General features: G+C 42.0%; 2 protein-coding genes across 2 annotated transcripts in view; one reads left to right on the forward strand and one right to left on the reverse strand.

Moving 5' to 3' along the window:
* cdc73 (cell division cycle 73, Paf1/RNA polymerase II complex component, homolog (S. cerevisiae)) overlaps positions 1-20,980 on the reverse strand; it is a 24,730-nt gene extending 3,750 nt beyond the window's left edge. Inside the window, exons 1-15 of the mRNA XM_070918659.1 lie at positions 20,850-20,980; positions 20,058-20,163; positions 19,811-19,880; positions 19,516-19,578; positions 19,245-19,297; positions 18,425-18,513; positions 18,086-18,299; positions 16,763-16,861; positions 16,359-16,437; positions 16,006-16,070; positions 4,864-4,921; positions 2,746-2,781; positions 2,492-2,579; positions 1,211-1,372; positions 116-216 (exon numbers count right to left, since the gene is read on the reverse strand). Of these exons, the coding sequence (XP_070774760.1) occupies positions 116-216; positions 1,211-1,372; positions 2,492-2,579; positions 2,746-2,781; positions 4,864-4,921; positions 16,006-16,070; positions 16,359-16,437; positions 16,763-16,861; positions 18,086-18,299; positions 18,425-18,513; positions 19,245-19,297; positions 19,516-19,578; positions 19,811-19,880; positions 20,058-20,163; positions 20,850-20,980 (1,414 nt within the window). The remainder of the gene's footprint in view (positions 1-115; positions 217-1,210; positions 1,373-2,491; positions 2,580-2,745; positions 2,782-4,863; positions 4,922-16,005; positions 16,071-16,358; positions 16,438-16,762; positions 16,862-18,085; positions 18,300-18,424; positions 18,514-19,244; positions 19,298-19,515; positions 19,579-19,810; positions 19,881-20,057; positions 20,164-20,849) is intronic.
* LOC139296613 (beta-1,3-galactosyltransferase 2-like) lies at positions 11,571-14,470 on the forward strand. The gene is made up of 2 exons (XM_070919072.1): positions 11,571-11,643; positions 12,594-14,470. Exon 2 carries the CDS (start codon positions 12,818-12,820, stop codon positions 14,078-14,080), a length of 1,263 nt encoding a protein of 420 aa, XP_070775173.1. The 5' UTR covers positions 11,571-11,643; positions 12,594-12,817; the 3' UTR covers positions 14,081-14,470.
* Positions 20,981-21,294: the final 314 nt, after the last annotated feature.

A 21,294-nucleotide genomic window follows, 5' to 3' on the forward strand; every position in this document is an offset into this window, starting at 1 on the left:
TCAAAAGTATAAACCATGTAAATATTGCAGCCATTCTGTCAACATTAGCAACCACGAGCTGATGCCTTGTTACAGTGTCCAGTGTCTTAAGAACTTTACAGTCTGTATCACTCACTTTTGGCAAAAATGTCGACGGGAGATCCATCGGGCAGCAGCCACGGCCAGCCTTTGAACTGCCAGGCAGGACCCTGCACAAACACAGCCACCACTCGATCCCTGCAGGAGGGAACATTGACAGGTTGTTGTTGGGAAGAGACATTTGTTTGTCTTTGACCTGTGTTGTTTGTTGGCTTGTAGATTTAATGCACTTGGTATGATTTGTGTACTGAGGGTTGACATTTAAAGGAAAGAATGAGGTGTCGACAGCCATGCTATAACACACACACACACACACACACACACACACACACACACACACACACAACAGGATGTAAAGCCTTGCTCCTAAAATGGTGGTGCGAACACAATAATAAACAGAGACAAAATGAAAAAAGAAACCGCAACCCTCTCCCCACATAAAAATCTAAAATCAACAAACCAGACTACAAAGAGGCCAGTATTTTGTACCAATCAGATTATAACATTAATTCTGACATATCCTCAAAAACAAAACTGTGAAGCACGACTTAAGCTGTACACGAACTGCTCATCCCTAGAAAGACAGAATAATGTGTTGAAAAAGGTTCAGTTTAAGATCAAATGCTTTGCATACTTTAACTAGACAAAACAGGAATATATGCCATTATATTACACAAAGTTTTCTTATCATATCACAACAATAGTTCTGTGCAACTTTTATTTATATGGAATATGTAGATAGGAGTCCCTACATTTTTGTTGCTTAATCTAGGACATCTTCTACCATTTAGGAAAAAAAACAGTAAGAAGTAAGAAGATGGCTGTATCCCAGAAATTTCAAGAAGAATCTATGGTATCTATGAACTCATAACAAGTTGAATATCAAAAATATACACACATATGCAGAGTAAAAAAATACATTTTATAAACAAAAACCCTGACTTTAACCATTGATTTAAGTGTGATTCTTCATGTGATCTAAAGATTTCAAAGTTGTACTGTTAGATACTTGCCCAAAGTATGTCCATACCAAATTTAAAGACTTTAGACCAATCAGAGCAAATGTTGTGCCATTTTTCCTTATCATACTAAATGTAGTCTTTGGGCACAAATGGGTTACATAAATTCTCACCAGTCCTGTGGAGCCAGTTTGAGCGGCTGATCAATGATACGGTACGGCACAGTGACACTCAGTGTTGTGCCACCAGGCTGGATCTGGTCTTTGCGCCTCTGAAGCAGAACCTCATTGTCGCGCTGGATGCCCTGCTTCTTCTTCTCTTCTGGCGTGACAAACCTGGTATAGTATCAGAATCAGAATCAGAAATACTTAATTGATCCCCGGGGGGAAATTATACTACAAACAAAGTGTATACTTGTGCCAGCTGCATAATAATGTGACCTTTTCTGAACCAACCTAATTTCAGGTAACAACACTCTTGCAAAAATTACTATAATATTAGTCATCATTTTTATTTTTTAATTGGCTGCATTATCCAGCAATGTAGAGACGCAGTATTTTACAGAAGATACACACAATTGCTTAAAACACGCTGAAGACCTAATTTCTCAATCAACTTCTGAGCAATGGGGTAATAAGTGAACATTTTCTACCACAGTGAGAACAGTTTTGGTTCTGACTGTGATTGGACGCTGACATGAAAGAACAATGAAAACAAACAGAAACAAAATCTTGAGGCCTTCTCCCGTAGAAGGCTTAGGCGACTTGTTTTGTTTCCGGTTCGCAACCTTTAGTTCTTCTACCCTGTTGACAGGCGGATTACAGCCATGCGTAAAGCGTAGCCTATACAGCCGACTTCTAACGAAACTACGCTTTGAAACGAGACTAGTTTATTTCCTCCAAACCCGTTGATGGAAACGCTTCAATTTAGTAACTGGGAAGGAATAAAACTGGTTTAAGTTTGTATACCAGCACTGATTTCACAATTTAAAATCTCTATGCAACATCATACTAAGCTGTGATAGCTGTGTGATGTAATGTAATGAATAAACATTGTCAATTTGTTTTGATGATGAAAAGTTTTAGCTATAACTGAGATACCAGTCCTAATTCATTTTCTGCACTTCAACGTCCTCACTTCTATACTTCTCTAATACTTTTGGCACACTGTTTTTTTTTTTTAGCCACAGATCAATTTTGGGTCATATCCTGTTCACCATTTTATACAAATAATAGTGTCCTCCCTGACAGTGCAGCAGTCTCATGAACTTTCTGTACCCTTTAATATTATTATTATTTTTTAATGCCTCAGTATTAATGGTTTTGACATTACATATTAAAAAGCACATAAGACACACAGAAAACAATGACCCCATCCCCTTTGATTCATGAAAGTGGAACAATGAGCAGCTTAAAACAAGATAAAACAAAAAGATGAAAAAGAGCAACACTTACTTCAGGTCCTGCAGAAGATCCTTAGCATTGAGCATTGTGATGAGTGAGGTGGTGGCGGCCGGGATGATGACGATGGGTGTCCGGGACCCTGTCCAGAAAGCCATAATATAAAAAGGTCTTAAAAACAGGTTGACAATCCAATAAAGGAAGTTATACGACATAACGGTAAGCCAGAACTGATATTACATAATGTACAGTATACTGTATTTTATATAACTGCAGAAAATGTATCTAAGTTAGTGAAAGTAGTGTACCTTTCTTCTGATTTGGTGGAGGTCTGGCTTGTGAAACTACAGGGGGGAAAAAAGACATGAAAAATGTGAAAAACATATGTACACATACGGAAATATGTATTACATTTAACAGAGAGCAGGGATACAATGGTACTCAATGAATCTGCCTTGCTGTTCTACTGTTACAGGTTACTCCTGTTAGATCATTTTTTCCCACCAACAACATTAAGTATCAATCATTTTTAATAAACTGGATTGGGCTGAAGGGCTCCACTAATTTGCAATAACTAGTACAAATATTAAATGCTTCAGCTGGAGGTATAATCGAGTTATTCCTCAGAAATGATTTACAGCAGATGGCTCACTTAAAACACTAAAACAAAATCCAAGACATAAAAGAGCTTTCGGTTGCAAGATGTGAACTCCTGCATTCCTTTCTTTAGAGCTTCTTCGTCTATAAAGTTTAGCTTCTCTATTAATAGATGTCACTGCTGTAAGGCAACTGCATCACAGTCAACCAGTCTGGTCATCACTCACAACACACACAGACTGGTGCTGCTCTGTTGTGCTCTCACATATTCACCAAAAAACAACAACTGGGTCCGTTTCTGCTGGGAAACTGACATGTGAATGCCTTTCACAGAGGGAGTTTCATCCAGAAATAATTTGCATATTTTCTATGGTATTCCGGGTATTTTTTGCTCAAGGCCGAGTGAAGTTCATTCTTCATTCTGAAGTTCATTTTTCTCTGTGGGTGAGCACAAGCTTGCCAAAAATATCAAGTGTATAAAACCTGGTACCAGGTATTTTTTTATTTAAAACAATGTTACCGGACTTTTTGGTCATGTACCTTGAATGCACCATCCCACCTTGTTTAATTGTACATGGACATTTTACAGATAGTAGCTAAGAGCTAGAGCAAATTGCAGTTTACATCCATGTCTGATGTCTGTCCAGACACATAATATATGTTGTGAATACTTGAATTGAATAATAAAGGTATTTTTGGACTAAATGGAAATCATCACTTGATGTTATATATTGATGATACATATGTATGATTACAGTGAATATATTTTGTTGAACTGATTAATGAAGGATTATCATAGATGTATTGATGTACACATGTGCTTGATTAATATGTAAAGATGGACTCTTATAGCGTATATAGAGTGTTTTTGTTGAAAGTTAAACTCACTCACTGGATCACGATTAGCTCAGCGCATTCCAATACGTTGTTTGCAGTCACGTGATTCTGATGACGCTCAAGATTCAGAATGAGGCAGGAAGTGAAAGGCAGAATGATTGTGTCGTCCCAGTCAACGTGTGTGAAATCTGGAATCGCCCAATTCATTCTTAAATTATGGCTAAAAACATATTTTGAGGTCACAATGACCTGTGACTCAAAAGTGTCACCTATTCAGTGTTCGACCAACTGTGAAATATGGTCACAATCTCCGCTTCTGCTCCTGAGATATGTTGTTAAATAATGTCACAGTGAAGTTGACCTTTGGGGTTAAAAATGCCATCAGTTATGTATCCCATCACATCTGTGTCAAATGTTGTCATAATTACCGCATCAATTCTTGAGTTACGGCCTAAAACATGTTTTATGAGATTACCTGCCTGCCAGGTAGCTGCTTTAGCTGGAGCAGTGCATAGCTGTATGGGAAAACCATTGTACCATGTATTTTTTGAATATGCATAATGATGACAGTATAGCTCCCCCCGGCGTTTTATTATTCTACAACTGCCATGAACATTAAGTCCTTAAAATGGGATGTTTCAATATTCCTGCATTTTGCAGGAGGAAAAAAAATCTATTAAAATTGTGAATCGGGCTTAAACAAATTAAAAAAATATGGTGCAGCCCTACTTGGCGGGCTAAAATCTTTCACCATGCACATCTTTTTCTTTTTTATGACGAACAGTTCAACGGTGTTAGCGGGACTCTTATAACAATGCTATTCTGTGAGAAAACAACCTTTTCGCAGTTCCCAAAATTTTTTCTGACTTCCTCCCTCTAGTACAGAATATGTACACTCCAATACAGGCAGTTACTAAAACAAATCAGCATTATGCAACTTTACAAAAACATTGTGCACGAGTGTATGTGGATATTATGAATTCAACACTAACCTGGACGAGGGACAGGCTGCAGTGCTGGGGTCTGGGCCTTCCGAGCAGATGCTCCTTCCTGGAAAACACAACAATAGTCAAAAACACACTGTTACCATTTGTGTTGGTGTGCATGTGAATCCTAACCCACTGAATGATAATGAATTGTTCCAACTGCTCAACAACACTCATTTAGACTTTGAGACACGCAAGTTCTTAAAGGTTATAAAACTGTCACAGTTGAGTTATAGCAAAATGGGAGATGTTCCATTTAAAAGCTTTGACCCATGTTCCACGTTAATAAAATTCTCCTTGGAAAACATGGTCCTATGCTGCTCATGCTCCACTCCCTCCAGGTCACTACCGATTCCATGTATAGAAGTAAGTGTGTGTGCAAGGGTGCATGTATGTGCGGTGGGGGCTTTAAAAAAGGGGCTCCACACTAGGGGTCACAGTGGAGCAGTAATCCATCATCTAGTGACATTCCCGCAGGCTGGGGCAACAGAAACATGCAGAAATAAATCTCAACAGTTATGTCATAAACAGATAATAAGTCTTAAGACATCAAAATGACACACCAGTTATTCCACCAGCTGCAGGACAGGGTCTATAAGCAGCACTGCAGATTCACTGTCAGTTACAGATAAACTGCTTGTCTGCAGCTCAGCAGCAGCAGCAGCTTGGGCACTTGTACTTCGTCTCCAATGATAGTACACTTTGCACCAAGAGATGCTCTGCTCTACATTATATCTTTACAACACAGTATTTAAGGGATTGCAAGATGAAAAGAACCACCCTTAAAGGACTTTCCAGGTGGATGGTATCCATTAAATCAATGCAAAAATCATGTAAATCCAATATTTGCATATATATATATATACATAAGAAGGGATCACGACCGCCCATGAGCACACATGCAAAATAACAAGCACCTCTCTTCCTCTGCACTCCTCTTATATTAATATTGCTCCCAGTCATAATGGGTGGAATTAAAACGGCCAAATGTGAAAATGTATGAAAATAACCCTAACCCTCCAGGGATCAAGATGTGGTCAGAAGCTGCTGACGATTGGCCTTACAAGTGTGACTTGTCTGAGTGAATTAGTCCTGCTGAAACCATGCAGTGGAGACGACGCCACTGCTGTGCCCATACAGCTAAACTTTTTCATCTCCTCTCACTGTTGGGTGTACTGGTCTTTCTGGTTCATCAGGTGTGGCTGCCTAGGCTCACAGGTTTGCCTTCGTGGAGAGGCAATCCTGTGGTGTACGGAGGTGGCGAACTTCATACCACCAAAGCCACAGCCCCCCACCCCCCTGTGAGAGCTTTCCTCACACCTGGTTCCCCAGTCCCCAGGCTGACGGCACTCTTCAACCTGATGACTCCACCCCTTCCCCACCGGTCACCTCTACAATGTGCTTCACTGCCGACCATGTTAGAAGACAGCTGAGGAGACTCCACTCCAGCAAGGCTGCAGGCCCCGATGGTGTCAGCCCCAGGGTGCTTAAAGCCTGTGCCCCCCAGCTATGTGGAGTACTTCACCACGTCTTCAACATGAGCCTGAGTCTTCAGAGGGTCCCCGTGCTGTGGAAGACATCCTGCCTCGTTCCTGTGCCAAAGACGCCGCGACCCAGTGGCTCCAAAGACTACAGACCCGTGGCACTGACCTCCCACATCATGAAGACCCTGGAGAGACTCGTTCAGTTCGTCTATCAGCCCCGACTTGGAGTGGAGGATGCCATCATCTACCTGCTCAACCGCGTCTACGCCCACCTGGACAAGCCGGCGAGCACTGTGAGAGTCATGTTCTTTGACTTCTCCAGTGCGTTCAACACCATCCGTCCGGCTCTACAGGGTGAGAAGCTGACGGAGATGCAGGTGGATGCCCCCCTCGTGTCCTGGATTGTCAACTACCTGACTGGCAGACCACAGAATGTGCGCTTACAACACTGTGTGTCAGACAGAGTGGTCAGCAACACCGGGGCCCCGCAGGGGACTGTCCTCTCTCCCTTCCTCTTCACCGTCTACACCACGGACTTCAGCTACTGCACTGAGACCTGCCATCTTCAGAAGTTTTCTGACGACTCAGCAATAGTTGGATGTATCAGTAAGGGTGATGAAGAGGAGTACAGGGCTGCTGTGGAAAACTTCGTCACATGGTGCAAGCAGAACCATCTACAGCTCAACGTGACAAAGACAAAGGAACTAACTGTTGATCTGAGGAGGACCAAGGCGCCGATGACCCCTGTTTCCATCCAGGGGGTCAGTGTGGACATTGTAGAGGATTACAAGTACCTGGGAGTTCACATAGACAATAAACTGGACTGGGTAAACAACACTAATGCCCTCTACAGGAAGGGCCAGAGCCGTCTCTACTTTCTGAGGCGGCTGAGGTCCTTCAACATCTGCCGGACTTTGCTGAGGATGTTCTATGAGTCTGTGGTGGCCAGTGCTATCCTCTATGCTGTTGCATGCTGGGGCAGCAGGCTGAGGGTGGCGGACTCCAACAGACTAAACAAACTGATCCGCAAGGCCAGTGACGTTGTGGGGGTGGAGCTGGACTCTCTGACGGTGGTGTCAGAGAGGAGGACGCTGTCTAAGCTGCAGGGCATCTTGGACAATGTTTCACATCCTCTCCATGACGTACTGGTCGGACACAAGAGCACCTTCAGTGGGAGACTCATTCCTCCCAAATGCACAACAGAGCGACACAGGAAATCATTCCTGCCTGTGGCCATCAAACTGTTTAACTCCTCCCTCTGAGTGTCAGACACTCAGGAAGAGACTGGAAATCTGTATCTACCTCACCTGTTCATACACCACCTCACTATTTATTCTAAATGTTTAAGTGCAATACATATATAGTCACACACTTTAGTGAAACACATACATACATATACATTGTTATTGTATATATTTTTACCTCATTTCACTTAAATACTGTAAATGTGTATATTTTGTATTTTGTATTTCTTATTTTTATATTTTGTACATACTCTTAGTTCTAGATTATGCTACTTTCTACTCTTGAATGGGAGCACCGGTACTGTACAATTTCCCCCCGGGGATCAATAAAGTATTTCTGATTCTGATTCTGATTCTGAAATGGAACATGAGCGCCAAACATTCAGTGTGGAGGTATGTCATTGTTCCTCAGCCAACATTCAAGGCTGATGCTAACATCAGCTCCCATGAGAAAGAAGGTGTCCCCTCACCTCAAGGAGACCCAAGTTTTGAGATCACTCTGACACCCAGTGTAGAGGGAGAACTTGGTGGCACTATAACCCATGGGCCTTTCACTTATATCATCAACGAGCCAGACAAATGTGTAGAAAGCAGACCTGCGCCATTTCTGGTGTTGCTGATAGCCACTGAGGCTCGGCAGGTGGAGGCAAGAAATGCCATACAGCAAACATGAAGGGATCACGACCGCCCATGAGCACACATGCAAAAAAAACAAGCACCTCTCTTCCTCTGCACTCCTCTTGAGAAAAATATTGCTCCCAGTTATAATGGGTGGAATTAAAACGGCCAAATATGAAAATGTATGAAAATAACCCTAACCCTCCAGGGATCAAGATGTGGTCAGAAGCTGCTGATGATTGGCCTTACAAGTGTGACTGTCTGAGTGAATTAGTCCTGCCGAAATCATGCAGTGGAGACGACGCCACTGCTGTGCCCATACAGCTAAACTTTTCCATCTCCTCTCACTGTTGGGTGTACTGGTCTTTCTGGTTCACCAGGTGTGGCTGCCTAGGCTCACAGGTTTGCCTTCGTGGAGAGGCAATCCTGTGGTGTACGGAGGTGGCGAACTTCATACCACCAAAGCCAAATGGAACATGAGCACCAAACATTCAGTGCGGAGGTATGTCATTGTTCCTCAGCCAACATTCAAGGCTGATGCTAACATCAGCTCCCATGAGAAAGAAGGTGTCCCCTCACCTCAAGGAGACCCAAGTTTTGAGATCACTCTGACACCCAGTGTAGAGGGAGAACTTGGTGGCACTATAACCCATGGGCCTTTCACTTATATCATCAACGAGCCAGACAAATGTGTAGAAAGCAGACCTGCGCCATTTCTGGTGTTGCTGATAGCCACTGAGGCTCGGCAGGTGGAGGCAAGAAATGCCATACAGCAAACATGAAGGGATCACGACCGCCCATGAGCACACATACAAAAAAAACATGCACCTCTCTTCCGCTGCACTCCTCTTGAGAAAAATATTGCTCCCAGTTATAATGGGTGGAATTAAAACGCCCAAATATGAAAATTTAGGCATTGTAGACCACCATAGCTGAATCAGCGAAAGCATTCTTGTAATTACAAGAGACTGACATGAAACACATTCATGACTGCCTAGGCTCACAGGTTTGCCTTCGTGGAGAGGCAATCCTGTGAGCCTAGGCAGCCACACCTGATGAACCAGAAAGACCAGTACACCCAACAGTGAGAGGAGATGAAAAAGTTTAGCTGTATGGGCACAGCAGTGGCGTCGTCTCCACTGCATGGTTTCAGCAGGACTAATTCACTCAGACAAGTCACACTTGTAAGGCCAATCGTCAGCAGCTTCTGACCACATCTTGATCCCTGGAGGGTTAGGGTTATTTTCATACATTTTCACATTTGGCCGTTTTAATTCCACCCATTATGACTGGGAGCAATATTAATATAAGAGGAGTGCAGAGGAAGAGAGGTGCTTGTTATTTTGCATGTGTGCTCATGGGCGGTCGTGATCCCTTCTTATGTATATATATATATATGCAAATATTGGATTTACATGATTTTTGCATTGATTTAATGGATACCATCCACCTGGAAAGTCCTTTAAGGGTGGTTCTTTTCATCTTGCAATCCCTTAAATACTGTGTTGTAAAGATATAATGTAGAGCAGAGCATCTCTTGGTGCAAAGTGTACTATCATTGGAGACGAAGTACAAGTGCCCAAGCTGCTGCTGCTGCTGAGCTGCAGACAAGCAGTTTATCTGTAACTGACAGTGAATCTGCAGTGCTGCTTATAGACCCTGTCCTGCAGCTGGTGGAATAACTGGTGTGTCATTTTGATGTCTTAAGACTTATTATCTGTTTATGACATAACTGTTGAGATTTATTTCTGCATTTAGTCCTGCCGAAATCATGCAGTGGAGACGACGCCACTGCTGTGCCCATACAGCTAAACTTTTCCATCTCCTCTCACTGTTGGGTGTACTGGTCTTTCTGGTTCACCAGGTGTGGCTGCCTAGGCTCACAGGTTTGCCTTCGTGGAGAGGCAATCCTGTGGTGTACGGAGGTGGCGAACTTCATACCACCAAAGCCAAATGGAACATGAGCACCAAACATTCAGTGCGGAGGTATGTCATTGTTCCTCAGCCAACATTCAAGGCTGATGCTAACATCAGCTCCCATGAGAAAGAAGGTGTCCCCCTCACCTCAAGGAGACCCAAGTTTTGAGATCACTCTGACACCCAGTGTAGAGGGAGAACTTGGTGGCACTATAACCCATGGGCCTTTCACTTATATCATCAACGAGCCAGACAAATGTGTAGAAAGCAGACCTGCGCCATTTCTGGTGTTGCTGATAGCCACTGAGGCTCGGCAGGTGGAGGCAAGAAATGCCATACAGCAAACATGAAGGGATCACGACCGCCCATGAGCACACATACAAAAAAAACATGCACCTCTCTTCCGCTGCACTCCTCTTGAGAAAAATATTGCTCCCAGTTATAATGGGTGGAATTAAAACGCCCAAATATGAAAATTTAGGCATTGTAGACCACCATAGCTGAATCAGCGAAAGCATTCTTGTAATTACAAGAGACTGACATGAAACACATTCATGACTGTAACTAAACAGGGATTTGAGTAAGAAGATGTAACCGAATGTTTGCTGTGTTTCAATCAGATTCGGCAATCTGTAAACCTCTAAGACCTGGGCCAACATGCTTCTCTCTCCTCTCGTCTTACTTCACAGCATGTCAAATTGAGACAATGCTTTATTCCTCTTTCTGGAGAGTGGGCGTGAATACAGATAGGTCAGGAGCCCAACCTCCCCTCCCTTTTATCAGAGCAGGCAGCAACAGCAGCAGAGACGGCGTGACGTGGTGGGAGAGCGTACTGCCACGAAGCCTGGAGCTGCCTTTCAGAACAAACACACAACGGTGCCTACTGTTCGTCTTCCTCCTCCCCCGCTGCTTTTACCCCTCTAGCCCTCTCGCAGACAACACAACAACAGCACAGAGTGGAGTGGGAAGGGCTGCTGAACGAGGAGGGTGAGAAGAGGAAAGTGAAAAGAAAAAAAAGGGCCAGAGAAGCACATGGGAGGGGGGGGATGGTATCTAACATGACAGGATGTGAATCAAAGAGGAAGCGCGAGAGGAAACAAAGATCAGCACGGAAATAGAAAAAAAGCTGAACAAATGGAGAGATGTAAGGCTTATGCATCGTTGAGAGAAGATCCCGATATATCCAGCCGCTTTGATATACACAATACGACAAGCGAGGACAGTGAAAGGACCCGGGCTGCAGCTAACTGTCAACTACCGACTCTCTTCTCCCTTTGGCCAAAGGCAGCAGCAGCGCAGCACCGTTCGCATCAAGCCTCTGGGGACAATGCGCCAAGGCAGATGGAGAGACTGCAACACTGGAGCTTTGACACATGTGGTAGATAGATACGATGCCTGGAAGAGGACTAAATTTTTTTTCTGAGTAACATGCACATGTGGTTTGGAAAGAGGGTGGTATATGCGATTGTAGTTCATCCCATTCAGGAACGATGGATTCCAGAAATAGAAGAGTACAGTAAACGGTGAGTTTATGCTGTGAATGCTTAAAATGTAAACGCACATCAACACAACACTAAGCTGAAGAAATAATTAATGTAGCAAAATCAAGACCCAGTTTTTCATGTACCGCACAGTATGTGAAGGGTGTGTCTTAATAAAAGGAAAGACTTGTTTCTATTTCTGTTGATGCATACAAGAGAGCCAACAGAAGTCTTTCCAGTGCTTCTGTGAGCTCTCACAAACCACTCTTTGTCTTGTTGGGGTCCATTAAGAGGGTAGTGTGTAATTCATTAAAAAACTGAGAGAACACACTCCACTTCAGGGTGCTAGCAGCTCGCTAACATAGGCTGTTCATTCTATAACCATTCCTCATTTGGATACTGTTCAAGAGCAAAAGAACGTAGAGTGGAGAGAGCAGAACATATTCTGTTCATTCTTATTCTCAAAGCAAAAGAAGATATCCCTTTATCCAAATAACTGAAGATTACATGATTTAAATCAGAGTTCAGTAAACAATCGGTAATCATGAAGATATGAAAGTAACTTCTAGAAAGGTTTCCAGAGTTTATTTTGTTCTACATTAGGCTGCTGTGCAAACACTACCCCTCTGTGCTAGAAATGAGTGCATCTTTTATGTTTTCTTGCACGATAGGTTACGTGCCAAAGACACCGATATAGAACAGCCTGTTGATATGATTTTTATGACTAGCGTTTTAGCATGATGATGGGTCATGTGTACAGCCACAAGGGAGTGGTACAGGAATCAATATTTGCTTTCCCTTTAGCTCTGTTTCAATCTCCACCAACCCCAGAGGAAACATATCTGGCCAAAACAATGAGCTAAAAGAATTGAGGGAAACTGCAGTCGGGTGATAATTCTCTGTTTGTCACAAAGAGCGACACTTGTAGATACATGTACTCATTTCATCTGTTGCTCTTATTGCTCAACCATATCCTCTCCTTTGTCTCCTAGGCAATCACTGGATATATTAGAGCGGACACGTGCCTTTCAGCTGGCTTGTCAGATAACAACAAAGTGATTTGCATCAATGGGAATAAGAATCCCTTAAGCTACTCTTCAGATATATACACTTCACTTTGCCTCCACGGATCAAGGTCTGGTCAGATTCTGTCAGAAGCTGCTGACGATTGACCTTACAAGTGTGACTGTCAGAGTGAATTAGTCCTGCCGAAACCATGCAGTGGAGACGACGCCACTGCTGTGCCCATACAGCTAAACTTTTCTATCTCCTCTCACTGTTGGGTGTACTGGTCTTTCTGGTTCACCAGGTGTGGCTGCCTAGGCTCACAGGTTTGCCTTCGTGGAGAGGCAATCCTGTGGTGTACGGAGGTGGCGAACTTCTTACCACCAAAGCCAAATGGAACATGAGCACCAAACATTCAGTGCGGAGGTATGTCATTGTTCCTCAGCCAACATTCAAGGCTGATGCTAACATCAGCTCCCATGAGAAAGAAGGTGTCCCCTCACCTCAAGGAGACCCAAGTTTTGAGATCACTCTGACACCCAGTGTAGAGGGAGAACTTGGTGGCACTATAACCCATGGGCCTTTCACTTATATCATCAACGAGCCAGACAAATGTGTAGAAAGCAGACCTGCGCCATTTCTGGTGTTGCTGATAGCCACTGAGGCTCGGCAGGTGGAGGCAAGAAATGCCATACGGCAGACATGGGGGAATGAGAGTGTGGCTTCAGGTGTGGTATTCATCCGCCTGTTTCTACTAGGGAAAAATGAGGGAGAGCTGGGACTTTTACAGCAGAGGATGCTAGAAGCAGAGAGCCGGAGGTATCACGATATCATTCAGCAGGACTTTCTGGATTCCTACAAAAACCTGACCATTAAGACATTGATGGGAATGAACTGGGTGGCAAGTCAATGTCCGCGAGCCAGCTATGTCATGAAGACGGACAGCGACATGTTCGTCAACACAGAGTACCTCATTAACAAGCTGCTCAAGCCAGAAATGAGGCCTAAGAAGAACTATTTCACAGGCAATAACATGAGAGACTTTTCCCCCAACCGAAATAAAAACAGCAAGTGGTACATGCCCCCTGAGCTGTACCCAGGTGAGAGGTATCCCACCTTCTGCTCTGGGACTGGTTACGTCTTCTCTGGAGACTTGGCGAGGAAAATTTATCAAGCATCGCTAAGTATCCGCTACCTGCATCTGGAGGACGTGTATGTGGGAATATGCCTGGCCAAGCTCCGGATCGAGCCCACTCCTCCATCCAATGCGTTCCTATTCAACCACTGGCGGGTGTCTTATTCCAGCTGCAAGTACAGCCAGCTGATAACATCACATGGGTTTCATCCCAATGAACTACTTAAATACTGGCATCACCTGCAGAGCAACAAACGCAACCCCTGCATCAACACATTGAAAGTGAGAGCAGGCAGGACACACTCAAACAGAATGAACAGAGAGAAACCAGCTCAATAACTGAAAAATTTACTATTAAACTCTTCTTACAAGCTTTTTGGTAAATACAAATAATGAATTATATCTCAGCACATTCTCTTCTTAAGTTGATAAAGGGATTAATCCACACAGGAACTCAATAGAACTTCTGCATAAATGTTGTGTAAAAATGAACAATGAAGTGTTCTAAAATGATTGCCAATTTTGTACAAATTAGATAAAACACGTTTATACGTCTTTACACGTCTGATTCAAACCACTGGAGAGTTTACGTACACAGTTATATTTTACAAATGAATAAGCTGTATTACACTGTGGTGCAGAAGCTACTTTTTTGTAATGATGTAAGATCTACTGTATGTGTTTTATATATGCAGCGTTAACCGGGTGCAGTGCCAATAAATATGTCCAAATGGGTATCAAATAGTCAATGAAGTAATTTCAAAAGAGGCTGGTTTACACATAAAGTCTGCTACGAGAAATTCAGATTCTTGAGGAAACAAATGTGGGACCAGCCAATTTTTATGTATCAAATTGTATGATGTATCTAGCCAGACCAATCTGCAAATGGCAATGCCAATGCCAATAAGTCAGGAACCCCCTCCATTCATTTTCAGTTTTTTGAAGGGGCATTATCAATGGGCACAGACCAAAAATGCCTCTGGACGCAATTGGATAGACCTACAACCAATCAGAGCAACAAAACATGTGACGTAGCGCTGAGCGACTCCGTCTGAAGTACAGCAAACACAAGTGCAGTTGTTTGTTCTTCTTTTAGAGAAAATATACTGTCCAATTCGTTTAATATTGACGCCATAGTGGATTCAACAGAACGTTCCACATCAGTGGCAGCCATCTTGGTTGTTTAGAAAATGCGCTCCTCTGTCAGTCATTGTATCAAACCCGCCCCATCTTAGATAAAAGGTTGTGATTGGCCCGACCGGAGCTAAATCGGCTGGAAATCTGTCTGAATGGAAGGGGACCAGATGCATCTGCCTAAGCAGAAAAAACCACAAGCTCGCAGATACATATGGTTCCCAGGCTATTATGTATCGATGAGCATAATATAATATATATTTCTGGAAATTACATTGGAAAAAGTACATTTGAGGACTTAATATGGCACAAAGTGAGACATTGTCTTATGAAAAAATGATTTCAGACAATGCATCTCTAAAAATGGTCTTTAAAATGATAAATCAAAACTCTGTCCTTTCTGTGGTTTATGCTGATTCTCCTTAAGATGGTAAAGTTACAGAAGGATAAACTGATGTTTCAGTGTTTTCTGTTTTTAAAAGGTAACGTTTATTTGTTGAAGATTGTAAAGACATATCACCTGTTAGACGTATCCGTAGGCCAAGTATCAGTGAAGGTTTAACTCTTACTCTTTCTTAATGTAACTACTAAACAGAGTGTAAGTGAGTGCCAACTGACTGATGAGTCATTACATGGCAATAATCACAGACATTATATGTTACACAATTCTGTTTTTACTGCATCAAAAACACACAAGCACTAATCAAATAAGTCAAAGTGAGGCGCTGGTTAGCTGCTCCTCTAGCAGATACCAATAATTATGAATGTTTTTTTTCGGATGTGGATTAGTCTTCTAGTTTGACTCACTGGATGTAGGCTGTTGGGATAAGTCTGCCATTGGCCGACTATTTCAGAATTCTCCTCCCCTTCCACTATCTGCATGTTACTGTTTTGCAAGGGCATCGTCGCTGCATCTTCGCGGCTTAGCCCTGCCCAAGACAACTGTGATTGGTTTAAAGAAATATAAACAAGCCAGAGCATTTTTCCCCCTATCCCAGAATGATACTGGGTTCAGCCAGACCTTTCTCCAGCGCTGGCACGGCGCTAAAATGAAGTGTGGAGATAGTGTTATAGGAAGACTAGTCTCATATAGCCAGACCCATCAGCAAACAGCAGAGCTTCAATCTTACCGTCACTGACTTCAGGGTCATGCCGTGGTATGTGCCCATGGTATCGATCTTGAAACCCTCCGTTTCTAAGAAAACAATAAACAATACATTGCAGATTACTGGCAGTACAAAATGGGTTAATCTCAAAAGCATAGGTGTAATAAAATTTAACAAGTTTGCACTTTTCAAAGTCTTACACTCTCCCCACTTAAAGAAAACTGCATGTACTTATACCTTGCATTAACATGCGTTTATTGATACCAATGTTCAGGCAACTCTGGGTATTCCTTAACTGCCACACACACACACACACACACACTCCTTTGCAAATGTTCAAGATTAAAATTAGCTACAGAAGCACAAGTAAAACTCACCCTCTTTTCCTTTGAATCGCTCCTGATCGTATCTGTTGTAGGCAGCTGGGACAGGCTGCTTGTTCCTTAGGGACGGGTCCTGGAAACAATATGAAACAGAAACAATTAATTACTGCAAATATCTCTCAATACACTGTTAAGTCAAAACCTTAGCGGTCATTTATAGACTTGCCAGTGCTTTAATGCATTAAAGAACAGCAGACCTTTTCTGCACAACTTTCCAGTTAATTTCAAGCTTCATTTATTCGAGGAAAAAGTGTAAGTAAAAGTATCAATTGACTGGTTTATCCAAGTCATACTGTATTAGTATACACACACTCTCTACTTTGACAGGTGTCGGGAGAAATTTAGACTTCCTTGAAAACTTTTAGAAATATATAGCGCACAGAGAATGTCGTTCTTACCACTTGAGTAGTGTTTTGTGCTGGTCTCTGCTCTGGTGCTCGCCCTTCTTCTCTGGCTTTCACTGACTGAAGGATGGCAAAGATGTTCTTGGAGAAGTTCTGCAGAGGAGCAGCACAGATAAGGATAGGATGAGTTCAACACCCTTGCACAGAAAACGATTGCTTTTCCCATCATCTGGCACTAAGTAAAATGCATCAAGATTTGATTTCCTTGTTAAAGGCTTAGATGCTAACAGATAAACCATATGAAACGGTCATTCATTGGAATTGTTTAAAACACATCTAAAAGGTGGTCCTTGATAGCAATTACTTTCTGCTTTCAGGTTGACTATTCATTATTACATAAGAAAACACTGAATACTGCCAACTACAGGCGCATTACAGTTTCAGTCTGATATTATGAAGTAAGCTGAATGTAATGCTAGTTTTTACCAACAAATTTCAGTCTTTTTTGTATGAGGAAGATATACAACAAACACAGTTGACCTTTACAGCATCCTGTGCCTGATATCTTCAGTGTGCTGCGCATCACATTATGTTGCCTCATGACAACATAAGTCACAGCATGGCAAAGGGACATAACACAACGAAGCTGAAATGTTGCGAGAATACATACAAACCTTTATACAGTTGTCAGCTGTTCAACAGATGTCTCAAAAAGAACACCTTTTGGGTGTGAGAAACAACCAGCTTAAAAGAATGAAAGGCCAAAACAGAGAGGAAAAGATAAGTTTTCAAATTTAGCCACCTTGGTATGGACATTAGGTTTGGGAAGTGATTCATATTCTGGCAGTATACTTAAGCATACAGCCAATCAATACTGTAATGGCTTTCGGGTGAGCAGGTTAAAGTCCTTCAGTGTACTATATTATACTATATTTTGAGAGGAAATACACACTGGATGAAAATCTTGCTATTGCTGCCATCTAGTGGATGAGATTTTGTTGTGTAGACGTTTTTCCCACTCACAGATACAAGGCCCAACAGCTGCTTTTGAACTCAGGTATGTACAATAAAGTAGTCTTGAGTATGAATGAATGACACCCCTGGGTATGAACTAAAGTAAAGTCTGAAAACACACCAAGACCCAAAACCAAACGTTATGCAACACGGCATTGCAAAGTGCAACAAAGTAGACACTTTCACCCCACAAATGGTCAACAATGCTTTCCTGACGAAATATTGAGTGTAGACTTCATTCTCATTAAATCTCATTTACAATCTGTGTAAAAGACCCCGTCAGGACAGAAATCAAGGTCCAATATTGAGTCAATGTGCAGGTAAGAATATAAGAAAGTCCCAAAAGTCAAAGTCGTCTCTGACCTTTCCAGTGCTCTGGAGAATAGTTGTCCTGGTCCTCCAGACCCTCTCTCTGCTGACAATATCTCTGGTGACATCCACCTCAGCGTCCACAAAGCTTCTCTGCTTCAGGGTTATGTCATCATCCAGATCTGTTTTGATGGTGGAACGTTTCTTGGCCATAATCTTGGCTTTGATGGCTGCGATTTTCTCCACTGACATGGCCTCAGACAGTGACCTGGAGGAAGAGGAGGAGAAAAGTTGTGATCATTTGAACAACTCACTACTTTTAGGAACTGGTCAGTGGGTGTCAATGTGTAGTAATCAGAAATAATATTGATCAGTCGATCCAATCCATGGTACCTGATCTGGTCAGTCTGCACGATGCCCTCTTTGTGGCCCTCCAGACGGGCAGCCAGACGCTCCTTATCCAGACGCACTCGCTCTTCATCCTTGGGAGGAAAGCAATATACACACTGTCACAAAACTACAGAAACAAGATGTAATACCTGATGCCTACGACTTAACAAGTCAGTGCTGCATTCATAAAAGTCACCTACACCCATTGTGAATTCATTAGTTAGTGGTATAGTACCACTGTTTGGACTTGAGAGAATTTACGACAATATATCAATTTACGTTATTCTTAACTGACACTCACTTACATCGAACTGAAAGGAAAACAATCAATTTCATTTTTGGTTTTGGTTGCCAATGCACTTAATGTTTTGAAGAAAATGTAATGAGTCACACTGTTCACCGCAAGGAACATTATAGTTAACTATTTTACCACTGTTCCTTTTGCCTTGCATGTGAGTGAGTTGATTACCCTGTTTGTCAGTTGAAACAACAATTACATTTTGAAACTGTACCAAGAAGCATTTGATTCATTACTAAACATACACAGAGATTGTTTTATTTTGGCTAAATATATACTAATCAAATGTTTCATTATGCAAAATCCTTGGTGGCAGGACAAGAGCTCCCTGCTCACATTTGTATTGGTTCACTGTAGTGGAACTTGTTTATACATATATTATATATTATCCAGCTGTTACCAATAATCAACAAAACATTTTTGTCAATAATAGATTCTCTGTGTACTGGAACTGTTCCAACTGCTTGTGTAATAGAGATAAGGCAGTAATTATCAGTAATAGGCAGTTATTTCATGTCATTTTACCTCAATCCTTGGTTTTTTGGCTTCAGAAGATACCTCATCAGCTGCTCTTTTGACTAAAAAAAGTAGAACGGTGGTATTATTTCAGTGCACAAGTCCATTTGGACACTACGCCTTTAATGGAACATGTGTTGTGGATAGCAGAAAGATACATTTTGTCAAGTTGTACTCTTTTCAATGACAACAAGCAATGTATGCTCATAAAACAATTCATTATTACTACAGATGGACCTAGCGCTTCAAACGTCATGCAACAAATATGACATGAACTTACCTTGTGTTGCCCTTTGCAAACCTATTTCTATGGGTGCACTTCTGTCAATACTTGTTGATGTAGCTGTGAAAAGGGAAAATTAGAAACTGCATTAATAAGTTATCAATGGGACCAACCACACAGAGGAGCGTCCTCACAGGGCTTCATCAGTTAAACCATTATTATAATAATGATAAATAATGTTTTCATCAGTACAATCAGGACAGAGTGTAACACATGCAAACAAATTCTTAACATCCTGCATACAATAGAAACACATTATGCAATGACCATAGATGTCCCAAGTGCTACTTACAACTTTCGCCATTGAGATATGACAGCAAGCCTTTTCGATCAGGTCGTCTGACAACAGGGATGTTCTCGGTCTATAAACATACATACAATCATGTCACCTAAAAACACATTCAAGGCATTTGTGAAGAAAAAAAGTCAAAATATGTTGCATATGAATGAAATAAAATTAATTAATTAATAGGCGGAAATAGGGGATTTTACTAAGTAATGAAGTACTGGCAGTTTGATAGTTATTCTAGAGCACTTACTGCAGCTCTTCGCACATAGGATGGATGCGGGAGATGCACATTGTTGAGCAAGAACAAGATAGAGTCCAAAGTATAGTACTCTTTGGGTTGGCCCTCTTTACCAGTACTGAAGGTAGAAACACAGGTAAAGAAAAACATAAAAATCACTCGTATGACTAAAATATACACAGACGGCAGCAAATTATGGTCATCTAAATTGCATAAGTCTATGAGCTGAAGTAAATATAGAAGTTGATTTCTCAAGTAAGTAACGAAACACTGGTTCTGACATCACAAACACTGAACTATCAACAGTTATCCGGTTAGCTAACGTTAATCTACTAATCCTTGTTGCATAAGGAAAGGTTGGTTTTTCCACAGTAAAATAAGCTGCCAATAGTAATAACTGTGGATACTAACACAAGTATTTCCCCTTGGACCACTGGACCCCTGACTCCATGGGAACACAACTCAACGCTAGCTAAAGTCGCTATTTAGTTAGCATCACATCACTACTGCGAGTTTAGCTGCGGCCATATCTTTTATAAATAAGTTTAAAAAAAGATAAGTTTAACAGGTATAAAGGTTAGTAAAGAGACTCAGTGGTCTATGGCACAGTGCTTAAGTATCATGCCAAAGTAACTAAAGATTGCTTAAAGTTTGAAGTAGCGTTACAACAACGACGAGAGGAGTTATGTTAGCATCTAGCTAGCATCTAGCGAGCCTTCCGCCGTCACTAGCACCATAAGGTACAGATGAGCTTCAGCTGCGGGCCTGGAGAAGCGATTTAGAGATATTTTAGCGCTGACATACCCCCAGATTATGTAGTTGGTCTTGACATTTTTTGGCCAGGAGAACTCTCCAAATATAACTTCATCTCCTTTAGCGACGATTTCTTTTTTCTGGATGTTATATTGACGAAGAACACTCAACACATCCGCCATCTTCACTTGTCTTGGTGTAGTGTGTTTGTAAGGCCCCCAGTTATCAACATCATGTGGTCTCGCAGGATGCCTGATCTGAATGAAACTTTTTTAGACCAATTTCCCCTTGGTTACAGGGTTGTCAACGCTGGCAGTGAGTAGACACATTTTACCCAATGTTTGCCAGGTTGAATGAAATATCCGCCGTTGATGGACGTAATTCTTAATTTTGACTAGTTTGTGTTTCAGCACGGGAAAACACAGTACTAATAGAGTCGCAGTGCCTTGCTCAAGGACACATCCACAGGATGGACACTTTAGTCACAGTCAGTGAC

This window comes from Enoplosus armatus, chromosome 14, assembly GCF_043641665.1.
Source record: "Enoplosus armatus isolate fEnoArm2 chromosome 14, fEnoArm2.hap1, whole genome shotgun sequence".
In the NCBI taxonomy this organism is placed as follows: Eukaryota; Metazoa; Chordata; class Actinopteri; order Centrarchiformes; family Enoplosidae; genus Enoplosus; species Enoplosus armatus.

Coding starts and splice junctions, on each gene's coding strand:
- LOC139296613 (XM_070919072.1), top strand. CDS start 12,818: ATGCAGTGGAGACGACGCCACTGCTGTGCCCATACAGCTAAACTTTTC.